The sequence below is a fragment of the Puntigrus tetrazona genome, chromosome 2 (genome assembly GCF_018831695.1).
Source record: "Puntigrus tetrazona isolate hp1 chromosome 2, ASM1883169v1, whole genome shotgun sequence".
NCBI lineage: Eukaryota > Metazoa > Chordata > Actinopteri > Cypriniformes > Cyprinidae > Puntigrus > Puntigrus tetrazona.
In genome coordinates, this window is record NC_056700.1 from 8,532,213 (window position 1) to 8,551,357 (window position 19,145).

Consider the following 19,145-nt stretch of genomic DNA (forward strand, 5'->3'; position numbering starts at 1 on the left):
ATATATATATATCTATCTGTTTTTGCATCCAGTTGGTGGGTTTTATTATATAGACCTCATAAATTTATAAATAATGATATCGCCATACATTTGTTTGAATACTATTTTTGTAACCTCATTCATCAGCCTTTGAACCTCATGTGACTCTATTCAGTTGCACGTTCACACTGTCCCTTTTAACCCCACACACCCCTTACCCTGACTTATACTGAATACGACAAGATCTTTGCAAGATGCAAGATCTTTAAACCGAATCATTACCTAACAAAAATGACCTTGATGATCATTCAACTAGCCACCATTAAGATTAAGTTTAAAAAAAATTGCTTAATGTGCATTATATAAAGCATTTTAACCATGACAAAAAGAAATAAATAGATAAAATTAAACTCACATAGGAAGAAATTCTGAATATTATTTTAAAATCATAAAATAACATAAATAGTGCAATAACAATTGAAATATTTAATAGTAAATTATAGCCTTAGGTTTATCTTTTATTTTTTTTTTAGAAATAGCAGTGTAGCAGAAAAGCATCTGGCCCAGCAGTACTAGATTTATTTCACAGTAGACTATTGATTAGTAGTGAAAGGAGTTCATTACAGTTAGCTATTCTCTAGATAAAACCCACAACCCAAACAGTCAAAAACATCATAGTAGACACATTTCTGTGATCTTTGCCTGAAAAACTGTGTTGTCGGCAGATGAGTGGTAAGAGTGCAACTGGTGCTGTCTGTTTTTGGAATAATCAGAAAGACATCAACTTAAAGATTAACACCCCAAACACCAAAACAAAACGAAGAAACAAACAAAACCGAAAAGATAAAACGGTCTCTTACAATGTATTATCTGCCCTTTTTACATTTTCGTAAAGTAAGGGCTTACATACAATGCGACTAGTCCATGCTTCAAGTTCAGTGATGACACAGAAAGCTAATTATCTTAAAGTAAAAGCATGAAAAAGTATTTTTAATAGTATATTATAAATTATGTTTTACATTTAGTGTAATTTATAACAATTTTTACAATCATTTTCAGGCTTTCGCTATAAAAATATAATAAATATATAAAACGATGTACAAAACTTAGTTTTAAAGCAACAAGATTTTTCAGAGATTATAATATCAACATAATTCACTCATGCAGAAAATACAGAAAAAAGAAAAGGAGAAGCAAAGACAGACAGGCAATTAATATTAATACTGCAGTCAAAAAAGAGAAGATGCACACATGGCAGACACATTAAGTATACTGTCAGCACACACAAGCAGACTACACAGGTAAATATCTACAGCACAGAGATTTATTTAGAGACTGTAACAATGACTGCACAAAAAATTAAAATAAAGTCCAAGCATGGTCCTCTCTCTTATTTTCCACTGTTGTCACTTTTCATTTTATACTTTGGAGCTCCTGGGTGGAGCTGAAGGGTCTGGCATTGCTGGAGCCTCTGTAATATCAGCTTCAGACGTCACGCTCACGTATATTTAAAATATGTCAGAGAGTTTTACAGACCAGACTGTTATTGTGGTGACATTTCCACACCCAGAAATGTGACGCTGAAATGAAATGAAAACTGTGATTGGTTGTTTGACATGTCGGTCAAATGGTCTCATGGGGCGGGCCCTTAGCCAATGATTGCTACCAATGAATGCTATCTAGCCTGGCTATGTGAGACTAGAGCCTCTGTGACAGTACCCCCTGCTCCATGGGTGGTTCCAGCAGTGAGGTCATTCCTCTGGGTGTTACACGATCAGGATGGAGAGAATGGAAATCTGTTAGCAGTGTAGGATCAAGGATGTGATCATGACAATTTCTCCTCTGGGCCACAATCCTCCCAATCAACAAGGTATTCCAGATGGCCACCTTGATTGAGTCTGGGTTTGGCAGTTGCTAGGAGAACGGTACTTGTCTGACTGCATTGTGCCAAGTGTAAAGTTTGGTGGAGGGGGGATTATGGTGTGGGGTAGTTTTTTAGGAGGTGGGCTTGGCCCCTTAGTTCCAGCGAAAGGAACTCTGAATGCTTCAGCATGCCAAGATATTTTGGACAATTCCATATGTCCTGTTGCTCCATAGTACAAACAGAGACTGTTGGTGAATCTCTGCACAAGTGGAGTGATAGGAGTGATGTGATATCTACATGGGTTCTGGTGCCGGAGGAGTTGCAGATGGGGTGGTGGGTGGAAATGCAGCAGGCAGGTACATATTACAGGCTATGAGGTGTTGAGAGATCTTTTTGGATTAAATTTTCCAACCCCACAACATCTTCATAGATAATCCTTTGCTGCAGACATTGAGCCTTGTCTGAATGTGATAAAGAGTGCATTTTCATTCCAGCCACTGGTAGCTGCAAGACTGTGGAACCACAACACATAATCACTCACTGTGGTGGAGCATTGATTATGTCCAATAACTTCATTAAAGTGTGTGACGAATATGATAAGCAAGTTGATGGATCTTTTTGTGTCAGGATCTGTGACAGAATACAGATGCCAGATCTAACAGCTAATGACTGCTTTGACAACCCTTTGCCTTCTTGGGAGATGAAGGGCTTAGCTCTCATAATATTTTGGGAGTTCATTTATTATCTTTGTTATCGCAATCTAGTAATGTCATGTCTGTCTGAGACCATTGCAGTCCACTCTAGAGCCCACTTTGGTCCAGGAGCCAAAGTTCACTTCAGAGCCCCTTCAGATCCAGGACAGATCAGACTCCAGAGCCAACTCTAGTCCAGGAGCGCTCCGATTTCAATAAGTTCACTCTAGAGTTATATTTCTACAGACTGCCGAAAGCTCCAGAGAACAGAATCAAATGTAATACAAAGAAACAAATTCCAGGCTCCAGACAGCAAAACACAGATTTGCAGTTATCATTTTATGTTAAAGGAATAGTTCATCCAAAAATTTTAATTATGACATATTTTACCCAAAGCCATCCTAGGTGTATATGAGCTTCTTCTTTCAGACAAACAAAGTCTGTTTTTTCAAAATTTATCCTGGCTCTTCCAAGCTTGGTAATGTTCCTGCATAGTGACCATTATTTTAAAGCTCCGTAAATTGGTTATATCTGCAAGTACTGCAACAAAAAAATATACCTATATGCCTTCGGGGGGTTATCACATGTTCTCTGAAGCAGATCGATGGATATTTGTAACAAAAATATTTCTAGTTTTCAAATTATAACCTAAATACCTGACTTCCAGCAAACTGCTGAGTGCGCGTCCCTGAGAGTTGACTTCTCCCTTGACGTGGAGTCAGAGGCCAGCCAAGACGGGGTCTCGGGAACGCATGCAGCCGTTTGCTGGAAGTCAGGTATTTAGGTGGGAAAGTGATCTCAATTTATACCCTCTATATACTTTTTATAATTCTATAAAATGTGTGTATTTCCCATGCCTGTTACATGTGCACAGTTGGTCATGCTTATTATTAATATATCTTATTAACCTAACCTAATTATTTATTAACAGGACATTGTTAACTTTAGTAAGACATCTGGCTAAAACTGCCAGTGACCTCTTTCACTGAATTTTGTCCCAGAACTCTATAAAGATGTTCTCATACTCATCCCCTCATGCTGTGACTAACGTTACTAATTTTCATAAACAGTTTTGTCGCTGCCTTAAAACTCTAAATTTAAAACAGATGCACGAAACAAGGTTGACTGCATTATTTCTCTACCTACTGACAAGACTTAAACCGTAACGTCTCTGTTATGCCTCTTTCAGAGATTTAATTGGGTAGAGAATCATGAACTCTATTGGCGCCACCTACTGATTCAATAATGTAACCACCAGAAAGTTAGATTTCTTTTTTCATAAAGTTCTGAGATTAAAAATTAGTAGAATCAACACTAAACGTTTTGGTTGCTCAGCATTGATATTCCCCTGATCTGAACGGTCTATCTATTTTATAATTAAATGGCACCCTCAGAGTTTCTTAATGTTGCAATACGAGTCACGTATTGTGCAATAATTCAGTATGTTAATTCATTATTATCCCTAGCTGTGATAATAGAATGAATCTATATGATAGAAAACTACACCCATGTTCACGAGGGACTGGATCTCAAACCCAAGCCGTTTCTTGTGTTTCAGGAGTGTCTCATTGATCTTCAGAGGAAACATATCTAGTCCTTGAAACATCCTCTGGAACTGTTTGATGTTTCATTTTTCTCTTTGTTTCATCTCTTCCTTAAATCATATTTAACATTTACTGGTTTTCCTGCTCCAGGCAAAGTCTGACTTCCCGACTTTGCCAATCAACTTCAAGCATGATAGCAACTTAAAGCTGATGAAATACTTTACAACCAAACCACACTGATATTCAATGACTAAATATCTTCTACATATTTTTATGTTGTTTCCAGGCCTGGATATCACAACTTTAAAATTGTAAAGTAATGATGCAAGAGCATGAAAACGCTAAAAAGGGACATCAAGGCAAATATCAAAACAGTAAAATTGAGAAATATTTTTACAATTTAAAATTACTGTTTTTTTTTTATTGGAATATGTAATTTCTGTGATGATTTATTGTTGCATATGGTTGTAAAAAACACATTTTTTTTAGAGTAGCGTTCTCTGACGATCAGTTATATTTATAAGAGTTATCTTTTTTATTTACCATATGCAGCATTATATGCTGGCCTAAATATCATGTAAAAAAAATTATCCTAAACAAACAGACATTGCAGAAATAGATATTCTTCCATGTGAATAACTAGGTTTTACCATTACAATATGGTGCATAACTTGGGTTATCAGCTGCTAATGTGTACATTGTAGAGATCTATGAGAAAACTATTTGTGTGGCAATATTCTTGTGCTCATACGGTTCATAATATTGGTGCGCTGCTAAGCTAAACCCAAGAACCTGTATCATTTTGAATAACTTAACATTAACATAAAAAGTTGCCCTAAATGCATAAAAACACAACCGGATCCTTCCACTGTGGCATATGAGACTGCACAAGTTATTCAAGAAATACTCCAGAGGACCAGCTGTCCCTTTTGTTTCAATGATTATATTTGAGAATCAGTTTTTTTGTGGAAATGATGCAGTATATAAAAAAGGAGATAGAAACTTACTATAGCTAAATGTCACTCTACTTCTTCCGTCCCTGCACATTGCAGATGAGATATGTGAGGGTTTACCTCTAAATAATAAACATTCATCCCAAATTCATCCGAGCCCACGTTTAACATGACCCCAACCTGCTCAGATGACTTTAACAGGAACCGTAGCCACTTCGGAGCTGATGTTCAATCCTTAAAAACGTTGCATATACACGATACACAATGTTTTCCCTACCATCTGTAAAACCCTTTTCATTTCCATATCAATTTGAGCCGAGCTCACGGACACGTACTGTCTTGAAGAATTAGACCCAGATAGGATGGGATGTGCCAAGTTGTTTGTAAATAAATACGTTGACAAATGCAGCTCAAGGGACGGTCCCTATGAACTACAAAATGTTCTGAGTATCCTGGACTTATTATAAAAAAAAGAAAAGAAAAAAAAAAAAAAAAAGACAAGTGGTAACAGGGCACAGTCAATTCAGTCTTTCTAGGGCACAAATGACAGGACAGGAGGGGGTGTAATTTATCTACAAGGGGAGGGGCTAATTCCTCTCCTGCACAAACACAGTCTCCTGCGGACACAGTCCTGCTTCTTGCAGTGTGATGTCATAGTCCAAGTGAGCGAGTCTTCGGCGGGGGAAGTTGGTGACAAGTTCGAAGCGTTCATTTGGGAATCCCTTCGACTGAACGTGTCTCACCAGTGCCTACAGACAATAAGAGAGAAAAAAAAATAAATCAAGGCTGACAAAAAAAAATCATTTTTGTATTAGACAACTTACGCTGCAATAATTTTTTGTACTTTTTTTTTTCTTGGTTTTCAGAAATTGGTAGGGGCTAGACATATTAGGGTATTCAAGCACAGCATACCAGGATTTTTTTAACTGAATTTTAAATTTCAAGTGACGTTTTTTTTCCTGAATGATTTTTATCTGGAAATAAATGATAATAAAAATGAAGTACTGTATTGTTGCTGTGAACACTTGAATAATTCTATATACCTTATTTAAACAGTTTGGATTTTTAGAAATGCGTGTTTTCCGCTCTTAGCTTCTTTTTCCATCAACCGGTTAAAATGTACCAGATTTCTGACAGTAGGTGGCGCATGAGAAGAAGCAGAAATGCCCCAATACACACAAGATAATAAATGATAAATAATAAATTAATCATCCTGAAATGTTATACCCACCATGAGTTTAGCTTTAGCAGACAATGCTATCTGTTCTCTCTGGCCATCTGGGTATCGAAGCATTAGGCGGGCCTTTGGACCTGAGGACAGAGTCATTTTAGCATATCGATTCACTCTCACTATTTGTTATAAGCATATGCATATGTGTTCAAGGCACAGTCACCAAAAAGCTGCCATTATTTATCTCATTCTAAACCATTCAAAATCATTTCTGCAGAACACAAAAGCTCAATGTGCAAAGATCAGCTTGTTTCCATATGAGGGGCCAAAAATAGCAAAACCAAACAAAACCGTCCATATTACAGTCTTATTATACCATCTGATAGATTTCTGTAAGAAACAGACTGAAATTTAAAGGTATAGTTCACCCAAAAATAAGAATCGTGTCTTTAACTACTCACCCTCGTGTCTTTCATAACTTGTACGCCCTTCGTATATTTTCTGAGCACAAAGTAAGATATTTTTGCGCTCTCTAACATAGACAGCAATGGAATGGACCGAAAGTAAACATATGCTGTGTGCATACGTTCTTCACATATGTGATAATTCTCCACTGGGAGGGTCAGAGAAGTCTCGGAATGCATAAATGTTTTTTTAAAAATCTTCATTTCTGGTTTGGAAATGTATGAGGGGCAGAATTGTCATTTTTGGGTAAACTATCCCTATAAGTCACAGAAAATCCTTATGATTGGATCAATTAATGCACCTGATTATACTACATCTGGACACAATGATTCCCAAATTACCATCTATTTGGAAATAAGCTTTTGGAATCTAGATTTTCAGTCCGTTTCTCACACCAAGATGCAGCTATACTTCAGTCGAGTCGGAACAATCCACAAGTGGGACACTTCAACATACGAAGGTCACTATGAACTATAGATATACTTTCCCTCTTATATTCAGTAAAAACATATATGATTTTAAAGGCAAATAATGACAGTTTTTTTCCCCTTTACAGAGACGTGGCGTATACCGTTGTCGTCTGGATCTGCTGTGCTGGTGCCGGCAGGTTCTGAGGGCTGATGCGACGTGGAACTGTGGTTTTCTCCCAGACGCTGTTGAGACTCTGACTGGCTGTGGCTGTGACTGATCCCGACCGGCTCTAGGTGGTTCTTCTTGCTCTCCTCTTTCCTGTGACATAACTCTTTGTGTGGGGACTTCCTGTGATGGGCTGGGCTGTCCGGCCTGGTGGGAGGAGCTACCTCTGCAGAGACGTGTCCATCTAAAGAATCCTCCCCTCCGCCGACCTCATTATCTGAACCGTCCACTGAGATCAGGCCTTCACTGTCAGAAAAAGGTTCGGCGTCTGAATCATCATCTGAGCGGGACTCTGCCTTGTCCTGGGTGGACTCGTAGTGTGTTTCTTGAAGAGAGGCCCGGATGGCGGCCTCTAACTGACTGTCCTCACTGGCATCTATCAGACTCTCCTGTAAGGGCGGATCAAAGACTGAGATGTGAAGCAAAGACACATAAATGCTTTTTCAGGAACCCGGAGAAACTTAAATGTGAAGCCTTACAGAACGAGCCCGTTTGGCCGGAGGTTGACTGGACTGCCCATCCAGCTGCCCGTGCTCTGACAGGAAGCCTGTGACCTGATCCAAGAATGAGGTCACGTCTAACTGGTTCCACTCAACCATCTTTTGTCCTGTATTTGTCAGAAGAGGGGAAAAAAAACTAAAGCTAGAAACAGTCACAACATTTTTTTTGATAAAACCATATGGTACCGGAGAGATAACTTAATAAATGACTGAATGTGCAAATATTGAAATCTTTCACATTATTGTGTTATTACAAGGTTTTTACTAGTCTTACTAGTTTATTCATTTAAAAAAAGTCATTTTCAGAAACTTAATTTGTATATATTGTACATTGTATAAGCACCAGTATTAACAGTTTGAAATGAAAAATCTAGTCCAAAATGCATGTACTAGGTTTTTAGTAAAGCTCTGAATTTATGTTGTTTTACATAGTTGAAATATTTCATTTTACATTTACATTTTCAACATTTAAATATAATGATGTGAATGAATTTAATGCAAATTCCATTTAAAAAATAGTTTTACATGCTCAACTTTCATTTACATTAAAATATATATTTTCTTATAAATTAATTCATTTTATGACTTTTTTTGCCCCACAATATTTTAACATTTTCATTTAAAGTTTACTTTTAATGACCTGAATGAATTTAATAAAAAAACATAACATTTTTAAAACAGAATTAACATTTTACCAAGATTTAAAAAGAAAAGAAAAACAAAATCAACAAATATATATATATATATATATATATATATATATATATATATATATATATATATATATATATATATATATATATATATATATATATTTTTACTTTTTTTTATTATTTATTATTACTATTTTTTTACTATAGCCATTTTTATCCTCAAAATATATAGATTTTTTATTAAATACATTATTATTATTATAGTATAATATATATCATCATATCAATAATTATTTTTCAGAAAACGTCTCTCACCTGTACGAGGGTCCAGGATAGATATATATGGGAACTTGTTAAGCTTGTAGAACTGAATGTACCTCTGCCCTTCCTCACTGTCATGGTACACCTAGAAGCAAAAACAGCTCACCTGAACAACTCAAAAGCTCACATTCACTATTCAAGTAATGTCATGGAAGACAAAAAAGACGAAGACATTTACGTCTGTTTAAATGTACCTGCCAGAATATGAAGTGCTCTCTGATGATGTTTTTCACAGCATCATTGCTCCACACGTCTCGGTTTAGACACTGACAGGCGAAATCCTGGACATTCTGAATGTTGATCATCAGCCATTTGTTCTCAAGCTGACCGGAGTCTTTCGCCTGAGGTGACAAATGCATTGTGGGAATGTGTTAAAATCGCATAGCGAGACTTAAAAACTTGGCTTACAGGAATATTCTAAAATTAAAAGCATAAACAAGCTTATGTTTCAGTTATTCAGTCTCTTACATAAACGGTCTATAGTACGGTAGGTCTATAAAACCTACAGATTCATTTTATAAGGCAACATCAATATTGCTCTGAAACATTACCTGGGGCCTGTTACATAAAACAAACCAAATAAGCCAGGTTTATTATTTCAGTTAGTCTTATTTGTATTAGAAAAGTAAGACTGGTTAAGGCAAGGTGTTTGGACACTCCCTGATTTGCAGGGCTTGACTTGTTCACGTCGAGGAACGAAACACGTTATTACGTTGACCAATTTCGAACATAACGAGACGGCGGACCGAAGCACAGGAATGAGCCGATCGCCGGATGCGTTACTGGTAATGCTAATGGGTTAACTAAAGCTTACCGTCTCAAAGCTGCCTTTGTGCATGAGTTCAATGGGGGGACGGAACAGATCGGCTAGAGTGCTCAGCTTCTTGTCCATCGCACTTCCGTTTCTCAGCTCCTGCTCCTGTCGCACTGAAGATTCACATCACAACAGCAGGGTTTCAGAGGAAGCACTAGACCGTGTCTGCCATCAGAATGCCTCACATGTACTTACTTGTTTCCGTCTGAAAATCACGAAATCCATCAAAGATCGATCGCGCTGGTCTACGCCTCTTTGGTACTGTGAAAGAGAGATATTAGTCGTTTACGTAAACGAAACCGAATTCGGTTCGAGACTATTAAATAATTATAATTGATCATCACGTTTCTTTTTAATGAAATATAGTGTTTTACAGTGAACACACACTTTACTACTGCATACTAGGGCTGGCAAATCCATTCATCTCCAAAATAAAAGCGCGTTTAGACATAATATGCGTGACCTTGGATCACAAAACAAGTCATAAGTCAGCAATAGCAAGAGCCAACAAATACAGTGCATGGGTCAAAATTATCGCTTTTTCTTTTATGCCAAAAATCAAGGATAGTAACAAAAATATGTTGTCAATTTTTAACTGTAAATAGGTAGTTGTTAAATAAAAAAATGTACTGTGCCCTGTGGTGTGACATAGCAAAAATGTAGAAAACAAACTAACACACAAATAACCACCACTAGTAAAAAGGTTAACAGTTTGAACTTTAAAAGTTTTTTTTTTTTTTTTTTATGAATTATCAAATTATTTGCATTCAGTTTGCCTAAGACACTAGTCCTAGAATAATTGTACACTATCAGTCAAAACTTTGGAAACTAATATTTGTAATATTTAAAAAAAAAAAAAAAAAGTTTCTTATGTTCATCAAGGCTGCAATTTTTTTTATCCAAAATACAGGAAAAAAGTATTGTGAAAAAATTGTGAAATATTTACCATTTAAAATATGAGTTTCAATTTTAATATAATTTAAAATATAATTTATTTCTGTGATGTAAGGCTGAATTTCCATCAGTCATTGCACCAGTCTAAAGAAATCATTCTAATATGCTGATTTATTATTAGAATTATCAATGCTGGCAAAGTTGGAAACTGCTATGCTTTTTTTTTACTCCAGGATTCTTGGATTAATAAAACATAAGAACAGCATTTTTTTAATGTAAATGCCATCAATTCTTATCAATTTAACACATCCCACATTTTAATTTCTTTCAAATAAAACAGAAGAAATATTTACCGACCCCAAACCTTTCAATGGTTGTGTTTTTTGTTAGAAAGCATTTCTAATAAAAATAAACACTCTTCTTTTAAAATTGTATTCACTCAAGAATATATATATATATAAAAAAAAAAAAAAAAAACAAGTTCAAATATTTAAAAATAAAATAAAAAAATGAAAACTTTCCAGTTTCCAGCACTAAAAATAAATCAGTGAAGTAAACAATAAGGACTGGAGTAATGATGCTGAAAATTCAGCTTTGCATCACAGGAATAAATTATATTTTAATGTATATTAAAATAGAAAATTGTTATTTTACATTGCAATAATATTTCACAATATTATATATTTTTCCTGTATTTCTGATCACATAAATGCAGCCTTGATGAACATAACATCTTTAAAAAAATATATTAAAAATTGTACCGTTTCCAAAATTTGACTGGCAGTGTATATCTTCAACTTAACAAAATATGTTCACTGACTGATCTTAAAACATGCCAGTGCCTTTGTTTTTAGTTAAGATGCACACCAGCAATGCTTTTTTTAAGGCATGTACATGAAAATTACTTAAATGTCCTAATTGACCTATGGCCCAATCCTGACTCAGGCTAAACCCCATCTATTAAACCTGGCCTAGCACAACTAAAAAGTTTGCATCTGTTTGCATTGAAACTGTACCTCCAAACAAGGGCTCAGGCTCCACCAGAATGTCCTGCTTCTGAGGAATGGGCGCTCGCACATCATCTCTGCCAGAGAGGATAACACAACATTCAAAACTCAAAGCACGGTGCCTGCAGTGACTCAAAAAACGTGAGACCAAGCGTTTTTGGTGCGTCATATATAAAAGTCACTCACTCTACGGGGGGGTGTCTGCTGCTGGACGCCCCGGCTGAACTGGCGCTCGTGCTGGGTTCCTCTGCGATGCCCCCTCCGTCTAGAAACATGGTGACGGCCATCTCTAGGTTGTTGTTACATGCTTCCAACATATGCTTCCCTACACTCTCTGTGGCTCCTGCAAACGAACACACACACACACACACACGCAAAGACAGCAATATATTATGCAAGATGAAACATAAACACACTTAAAAGAAAAACAGGCACACTTCAAGAAGTTAATATGTAACTCTTAACATGTTACTGCGGTTAGTGTCAGACGCTAAATAACAAGGATTTCCTTCGATTATATGGTGACATGTTTTAAACACAAATAAATGCAATGCTGTTTCACAAAATAACTTTGTTTTCTTCGTATTTTGTAGACATTAACCTCAAGCTCTCTGTTTACGTTGTAAAAAAAATATTTTTGCAATCCATGGGTGAGAAGGTTCAAGCCTATATCTCCCAAAATATACCTTTTTTTGCAGTAAATTACATCAGACATAATGTGTACATGTATTTGGTCAAAAAAGACCAATGTTGTAATTTTCATGTTGTTATGCCAAATCAAAACAATAATGTAATAATTAAGGTATAATCATGGTTTTAACTGTGACTTAAATGGCAAATATTGGTAAGGCGGCCTGTATTAAGAAACGACATTGTTTAGCATTTGTATAAATACATCCTACGCTCAAATTCCTAAAGTTTTATAACAGTACAGTTTTAGAGAAAATATGCAATATTACGCAGCAGAGGCACAGAAGCAGCGCTCCCTCGTTTCAGTTCTTAACACCCGCCCCTTCGGGGAGCGCGCATGCGCACAACCAGCGCATCTTTCACCTTAACGAAAAAGTAGCGAGCTGCGAAACATGGCTTGTATTTTCAGACCAACAGAAACGAAACTATCAAATGATGCACACCACCATGCGACGCACAAAAGCAGCCTTCGCGCACACCTCCAATGACAGTTAAACTAAACGATCCGATTGCTTTAAGAACATTACAGTTGTGCGTGTATCTTTCACTTAGACGTTAGTTGCGAGAAGCATTCAGAGAAACGGATAACTGATTGAGAATCAGCCTACACAAACCGCCATGTTGTGGACTGTGGCTCATATCCACAGACACACTTGTCGAAGTTGTTAAACACACTCGCGGTGGCTGGAAACATTCAAACACACACAATCAACCTGTAGCATTTACATTTAGCAGCGGGAATAATAATGGCAGGGCGAAAATCAGTGCAGCAGTAGCCCGTTTTGAATTTAAAGGTGTTACACATGTAGCGATGGTGAAATAACAGAAGTAACGTTACAATCACATGCTCAAAGTTCAGTCTGAGAGAGTTTTACAATACCATCAGCATACTTAAGAAATTAGTCTACATTAGATCGCCCCCTTTCTGTTCGGAATTCTTTTCTTTTGCACGCAGATCCATATTAAAGCAAGTGCAAGATAGCAGCTAGCCGAAGCTTTCGTTAGTCTCTTTCCTTTGCATGACAGAGGGGGCAGTAATGATGATGCCCTCTTCCCCACATACAGCATTTCTAAAGACCCCGTGTTTTACTCAAGCGAAACGGCCTGTGCAAAAAATCCCGCAAATGCAAAATGTCAATATTTACCAGTTATGGCTGTGAACTGTTGTATTAACCCATTAACCCCCGGGGCTGATGCGTCTCCGAGAGTCGCCATCTTGCCGCCACTGACAACAACACGACTGCACGCATGCACGGCATCGACCAATAGGATCTCTTTCTACATCTGCCTCCGTGCGTCACCTCCTTGGGTCTCTGGGTAATGTAGTTCATTCGCAGGATCAAGGAAAAGATGCAACCGTGCGCTGAATAAACGGCCGTCCGGGTGCTAATCTTCAACGTGTCTCTCATGTTGACATTCACAAGATTTTTTTTTGTATTCAAAAAACGATAACATATAACATATATGAGAATAGAGTCAGTAATGTATAATGAACAGATTAAACAATTTCAAGTAAAATAATTTGATTACTGAACTCAAAGAGGTCATTGTCTCGCCAAAATAAGTCATATTCATTACAAAAAATACAATTTACAAGTTTACTGTTTTTGTAAAGACAAGTTTCTTCATTTGGAATAACAAAGACACTTTTATTACACTGAATGTGTATTTTAATTTCGCTAAATATTCTGTATTTAGAATGTTTTGTAAGGACATTTTGATTTATAATTAATGATAGAAAATACCAGTGTTTACGATAATAAAAAATGTGCTATAACCACCATGTTTCTCAAGAATACAGTAACACCAAAACACAAATCCAGACTTTTCTAAAGTCTAAAGTATATTATAAAAATTTTGATCATGTAAAATATGTTAGCAATGGTCACGACACCATTCTAATAAAGTGTAACACATTAAAATTGTCAGACATTTTGCAAAATCTTTAAAACAAACAAAATCTCTTTTCATCCATTTTTCTAACACCACAGACATACAGTATATATATATATATATATATATATATATATATATATATATATATATATATATATATATATATAGAGAGAGAGAGAGAGAGAGAGAGAGAGAGAGAGAGAGAGACACACACACACACACACACACACACACACACACACACACACACACACATATAACCACTTTATTTGTGTTAAAATTGATGTTTTCAATTGGTGGATAAAGAACCCAGATTAACTTCCAAATTCAAGCAGATGGAAACACAGAGTACAACAGTCTCAGCTCGTACCATCCATCACCATCTGAATGAAAATGGACCCTAGGGTAGGAGACCCAGGAGGACACCACTGCTGACAAAAAGGCATAAAAAAAGCAAGTTTTGCCAAAACTTATGTGCAAAAACCACAGGCCTTGTGGGAGAACATACCGTGGACAGATTAAACAAAAGTGGAGCTTTTTGGTGAAGGACATTATGGCACTGTTTTCAGAAAAATAAATGAGGCCTTCAAAGAAAAGAGCACAGTGCCTACAGTTAAACACGTTGGAGGTTCAAAGACGTTTTGGGATGCCTTCTGGCACTGGATGCCTTGACTGTGTTAACGGTGTCATGAAATCTGACGATTACCAATGAATTTGGGGGCGCAATGTAGTGGACAATGTCAGAAAGCTGCGTCTCCACCAGAGGTCATGGGTCTTCCAGCAGGACAATGACCCAAAACACACTTCAAAAAGCACTCAGAAATGTCGAGTCAAGATCTAAATCCAATAGAACACATGTGGAGAGATCTCAGAACAGCAGTTGGGAGAAGGCATCCTTCAAATCTGAATGATCTGAAACATTCCAGTAGAGAGGTGCAAGTACCTTATTTGTGGTTACCGGAAGTGAATGATTTCAGTAATTATTTCCAAATGGGGTGCTGCCAAAGTTAAGGGTGTCAATAATTTTGTCCAGTGATTTTTTGGGGGGTTCTGTGTGGAAAAGTATTACTTTTGTGTTGTTTCAATGCAAAAAATACATAAATACCAAAACGTTTGCAACTGCAAACATTTCCTGAGAGAAGGGTTGGATTTTCTGACAGAACTGCAATGGTGAGAATATTTTTAGCCATTAGTTTGCGTTCGAGTTAAATATGTGCTGTGATATTTGTGTATACTGAAAGAAATGCATATACAAACGATTGCTGTTTTCATGACAAATATTTAATTTTGTATATGACTACTGCGTGACCTTGTCTATTTATCCCCATTTCATAGCGGCAGTTCTTATTAGTAGCTTTACGTACAAGATTGTCTGATAATTATGAGTACTCTTGCAAAATTATCGATCTGAGATTGATAGAATAGTTCAACACACTTTCACGTAGTAATGGAAATATACTTTCTTTCCATTATTATCTAGACCTTTCCAACATCGCCGTTTTGAGCAACGTTCGCTAATATTTAAGTGAAACGACTCGCACTGCGAAATCAAAAAGGTAACCCGCACATCTTAAATGCAAACAAACATCATAAGTGTGTGCATTGTTCAAATTCGGTTTATTTATAGTACATTCAATTCCAAAACAGTCAACCAAGCTTGTAAAAACAAAGTGAAAATTCGAGCAAATTAAAAGCAATCCTATGCAGTTGTTCTTTAACCCTTGTAAAGGGACTGGGTTCATTCCATAGAGAATCAGACCCCCCCCCTCCCTCCTAGCCAATGGGAGTGGCCAAACACAGTCGTCACACCGCGTCCTTTTCTATTCACCTCCAACTCCGCAGATCATACAACAACATGAGGTGTCTCTGTGTGAATATTCTGAGTGCACGTGGTATTTATATTTTCACCAAAAAAGTAATAAAAAAAAAAATACTAATCACCTTGCTCTGTTGAGTCCCTAAAATCACTTAAGAATCGTGTGGCATAACATTAGTTTTAAAACGGAATTAATCTCTTGTAATATATTCAGCATTAATGAAGAGCGAAGAATGTGTGTCACGTCATTTCAACCAGCCTTACTCTACAACCAGAAACACAACTGATATGCAAATAGAATCCGTAAGAGAAATAGTCCCTGATCGCATCAAAGAATAAGAATTTCCTCATAACCTTCTTCGGTACCTGAACGCGACGTGAATTTTGACCTTTTTACCTCACGTTGTAAATCGTACGGGGTAGACATTTCGGATTTTACACTGACGAGAGAGAGAGAAGGGATAACTACGATGAAATGATTTCCTAACCAAAATGCTAAAGGATTTAGCAGTGATATATTTTCAGAGCAACAGGCATCGGCTCCTTTGAGTTCAGACCGATCGGGTCCTAAACTAAAAATAAATTAACAAGCATTCACGCTATAGCATAAGTCAGAGCATAGGTATATAGTCTCTGTGCGAGTAAAAGGTGCCAGCACATGAATGGCAACATTGGGAGTGTGAGATGATTCTTCTTTTTTTTTGTTAAAAAGTAAATAAAAGAGAGATAAATAGGGCAGACGGTGTCCATGAGGGTAGTATGGTAGTGGTGCATTTATAATATGCCGTGGATGGTTTGGGTGAGGGAGGGCACAATGAGGTGGATGATCAGAAACGGATGAAGGTGGCATCTATCTGCCTGACACTGGGAAGAGCCAACATGATCTTGCGTCTGTACTGAGGGTCCTTCTGCAGAGGGTTTCTCTCCAGATAGACAGTCTCTAGACCTTTGGCGTTCTTGAGCTCGTCCAAGTCTGCCCAGTTATCGATTTGGTTGTCATTCATCTGTATAAAAGGAATGAAAAAAAGCAGCGTTTAAGCAATACTTTGCTATTTTTAGATGTTGTTGAAAAAAAATATGCAGTATAAGTTACTCTAAAAGTACAATTTTTACTTATAATGCCATTTAAATGGTACGGTTACGGTTGAACCACTGATGGACTCTTCTGAAGATGTCTTTCATACTTTTTTTTTTTTCTTCTGGGGTTCTCAAGTTTTCAAACCTGCAGTGTTTTTTTTAAATTGTAGAGCGCCCTCTTATGCGTGTAAATATCAAGAGCATTTTGATTCATGACTTTTTTAAAAATAGAAAAATATTTAATTAAACGGTATTAAATTTATGTTTGATCTCATAAATGCAGCCTGATTAATAGCAAACTCACTATTAATTATTTGCTTATTGGCGTGCCTGATACTAACATGTACTTTATTAGTACTAATAAACGGCGTATATGTTCTGCATGACCATATTCTACATCCATAATCCTACCTAATACCTAAATTTAAAAACTACTAATATGCAGTAATTTATGAGTTTGAGGCAAAAGTTATAGTTAAGGTTAATGAGAATTGGACCTAAAAATAAAGTGTGCCCGATTAAAAAAAAAAAAACAAGCCTTATTGATCGCAAACTTTTAAAAAAGGTTTTTAAAATATCTATGTAGCGTGCCATAAAATACACCAACAATTAACCTGTCTTTTTTTCTTACCCAAAATTCTTTTAATTCAGTCAAATGGCTGATATTTTCAATCTTTTTTATCCTGTTTGCAGCGATATCCAAGGTTGTCAGCTTTTTCTGAAAAAGAAAGGGAAGAAGATGAAAGACACGTTTAAACGAGAACTAAAATATTCTGGGGCAGGTAAAAATAAAACCACTGATGTGACGACAGATCAGAACACAGACGTCTCCTGCGGAGTAAAGGTGCAGCGGAGAACAGAGGACTTCAGCATAGCTGGAGAAACGGGAACATTAAACACAAAACTGCCAGATTCGAGCCTCACAGCTTCTTAACGTGCATTTTAAGAGGGGCCTCGCAATTTTGCTACTTATAAATATTATTTAGTGCGAACATTCTGCGCGTAAATTTAGAACTGACAGGAAAACGTAATCGCAACTGTAGGTAGCAATGGTAGATCTTACGTTGTTTTCTAGGCCCTCAATGACTTCAATGCCATTATGACTCAAGTAAAGCTCTCGCAGATTCCCAAGATTTTGGAGTCCTTCCAACTTCGTGATGCGGTTACTCTGTCAGACAGGAACAGATGTTAAGATCAGCAGAGAAGAAAGAAGAAGAAAAAAATATTTGGGCACAAACTCACCTGGATGCTGAGAACCGTTAGACTGTGCAATCCATCAAGGTTCTGTAGCTGAGTGATTTTATTTGTGCCGAGGAACAAACTCTCCAAAGTAGCAAGAGAATCCAGATTCTCAATCACCTAACATTTGCATAACAATGTAAGCATTTGCATACATAAAATTCAGGCCAGGACACAGAGAAGTACTAAACAGTGAGCAGGGAAGAACACGTAAAGAGCAGATGTGGTCTTGGACGTCTCACCCTGATGCGGTTAGAGCCCAGCTCAAGCATCTGGAGGATCGTCAGCTGATCGAGGTTGGCAATGCTTGTAATCTTGTTATGAAGCAGGAAGAGCTTCTTGATTTTTGTGAGAGATTCCAATCCTTCGATCTTCCTCAGTAAGTTGAACGATACGTCTAGCTGCCTGTAAACCACAAAGGAGAAAAATACAAATACAACAATCAAAAATTAACATACAAACTAAAGAAATACATAGAATCCTTTGCGTATTTTTTTTCTAAAAAAAATGACATTTTCCTTTCTGGTGCTCTCTATTTTCTTTTTCAGCATTTTCCCCCTGCATGACCGATTTGCTGTATACATTTCTTTGAAATATTAATTCAGCAGCCCTTCCCCCAAAAAACAATCATGCATGCTAAATTACATTTCCTTTTAAGATCTTTACTGAAGAAAACTAAAAGGCTTCTTCACCAAGAATATCATAATAGATCTGAATGCAAAAATTTTAAATATGCTTTTCATAAATGTGGTTTTATTTACTATTAATTCAGGTTATGTACACTACTGCTCATGTGTGTTTTTTTTAAATAAAATAAAAATGAAAGCCATGGATTGCAAAATTAACTTTTAGATTTTTATGCCATTTGTTTATTTGATGAATCTTCTGCGGCTGTTGAAGACTCCAATCTTCTGTGTCACAGGATCATTCAGAA

General features: G+C 36.7%; 2 protein-coding genes across 5 annotated transcripts in view; both read right to left on the bottom strand.

Moving 5' to 3' along the window:
- Positions 1-5,002: 5,002 nt before the first annotated feature.
- Positions 5,003-13,434, bottom strand: ubxn7 (UBX domain protein 7). 2 transcript variants are annotated; one of them, XM_043224561.1, is made up of 11 exons: positions 13,329-13,434; positions 11,680-11,836; positions 11,503-11,570; positions 9,788-9,853; positions 9,593-9,705; positions 8,973-9,119; positions 8,773-8,863; positions 7,784-7,911; positions 7,240-7,693; positions 6,264-6,343; positions 5,003-5,781 (listed from the first exon to the last, which is right to left on the bottom strand). In XM_043224561.1, exons 1-11 carry the CDS (start codon positions 13,396-13,398, stop codon positions 5,620-5,622), a joined length of 1,536 nt encoding a protein of 511 aa, XP_043080496.1. In that variant the 5' UTR covers positions 13,399-13,434; the 3' UTR covers positions 5,003-5,619. The 2 variants fall into 2 exon arrangements, with proteins under 2 accessions (XP_043080496.1, XP_043080505.1); XM_043224570.1 differs by lacking the exon at positions 13,329-13,434 and adding an exon at positions 13,075-13,304.
- A 2,243-nt stretch (positions 13,435-15,677) lies between these two features.
- Positions 15,678-19,145, bottom strand: part of ppp1r7 (protein phosphatase 1, regulatory (inhibitor) subunit 7) — a 4,955-nt gene continuing 1,487 nt past the window's right edge. For 2 of the 3 annotated variants that reach the window (XM_043221898.1, XM_043221906.1), the window contains exons 6-10: positions 18,454-18,616; positions 18,215-18,331; positions 18,036-18,140; positions 17,604-17,690; positions 15,678-16,899 (exon numbers count right to left, since the gene is read on the bottom strand). In XM_043221898.1, coding sequence (XP_043077833.1) covers positions 16,723-16,899; positions 17,604-17,690; positions 18,036-18,140; positions 18,215-18,331; positions 18,454-18,616 — 649 coding nt within the window. In that variant the 3' untranslated portion in view covers positions 15,678-16,722. The other variant, XM_043221913.1, reaches the window with a different exon arrangement.

What these genes read in the sequence shown, in the direction of transcription:
- ubxn7 (XM_043224561.1), bottom strand. Translation starts at nt 13,398, where the DNA reads ATGGCGACTCTCGGAGACGCATCAGCCCCGGGGGTTAATGGGTTAATA. An exon ending in AGCAGACACCCCCCCGTAGA is followed by an intron (nt 11,571 to 11,679) that starts GTGAGTGACTTT and finishes CCTCTCTGGCAG; the next exon opens with AGATGATGTGCGAGCGCCCA. An exon ending in CTGCTAAAGCTAAACTCATG is followed by an intron (nt 5,782 to 6,263) that starts GTGGGTATAACA and finishes TATTGTCTGTAG; the next exon opens with GCACTGGTGAGACACGTTCA.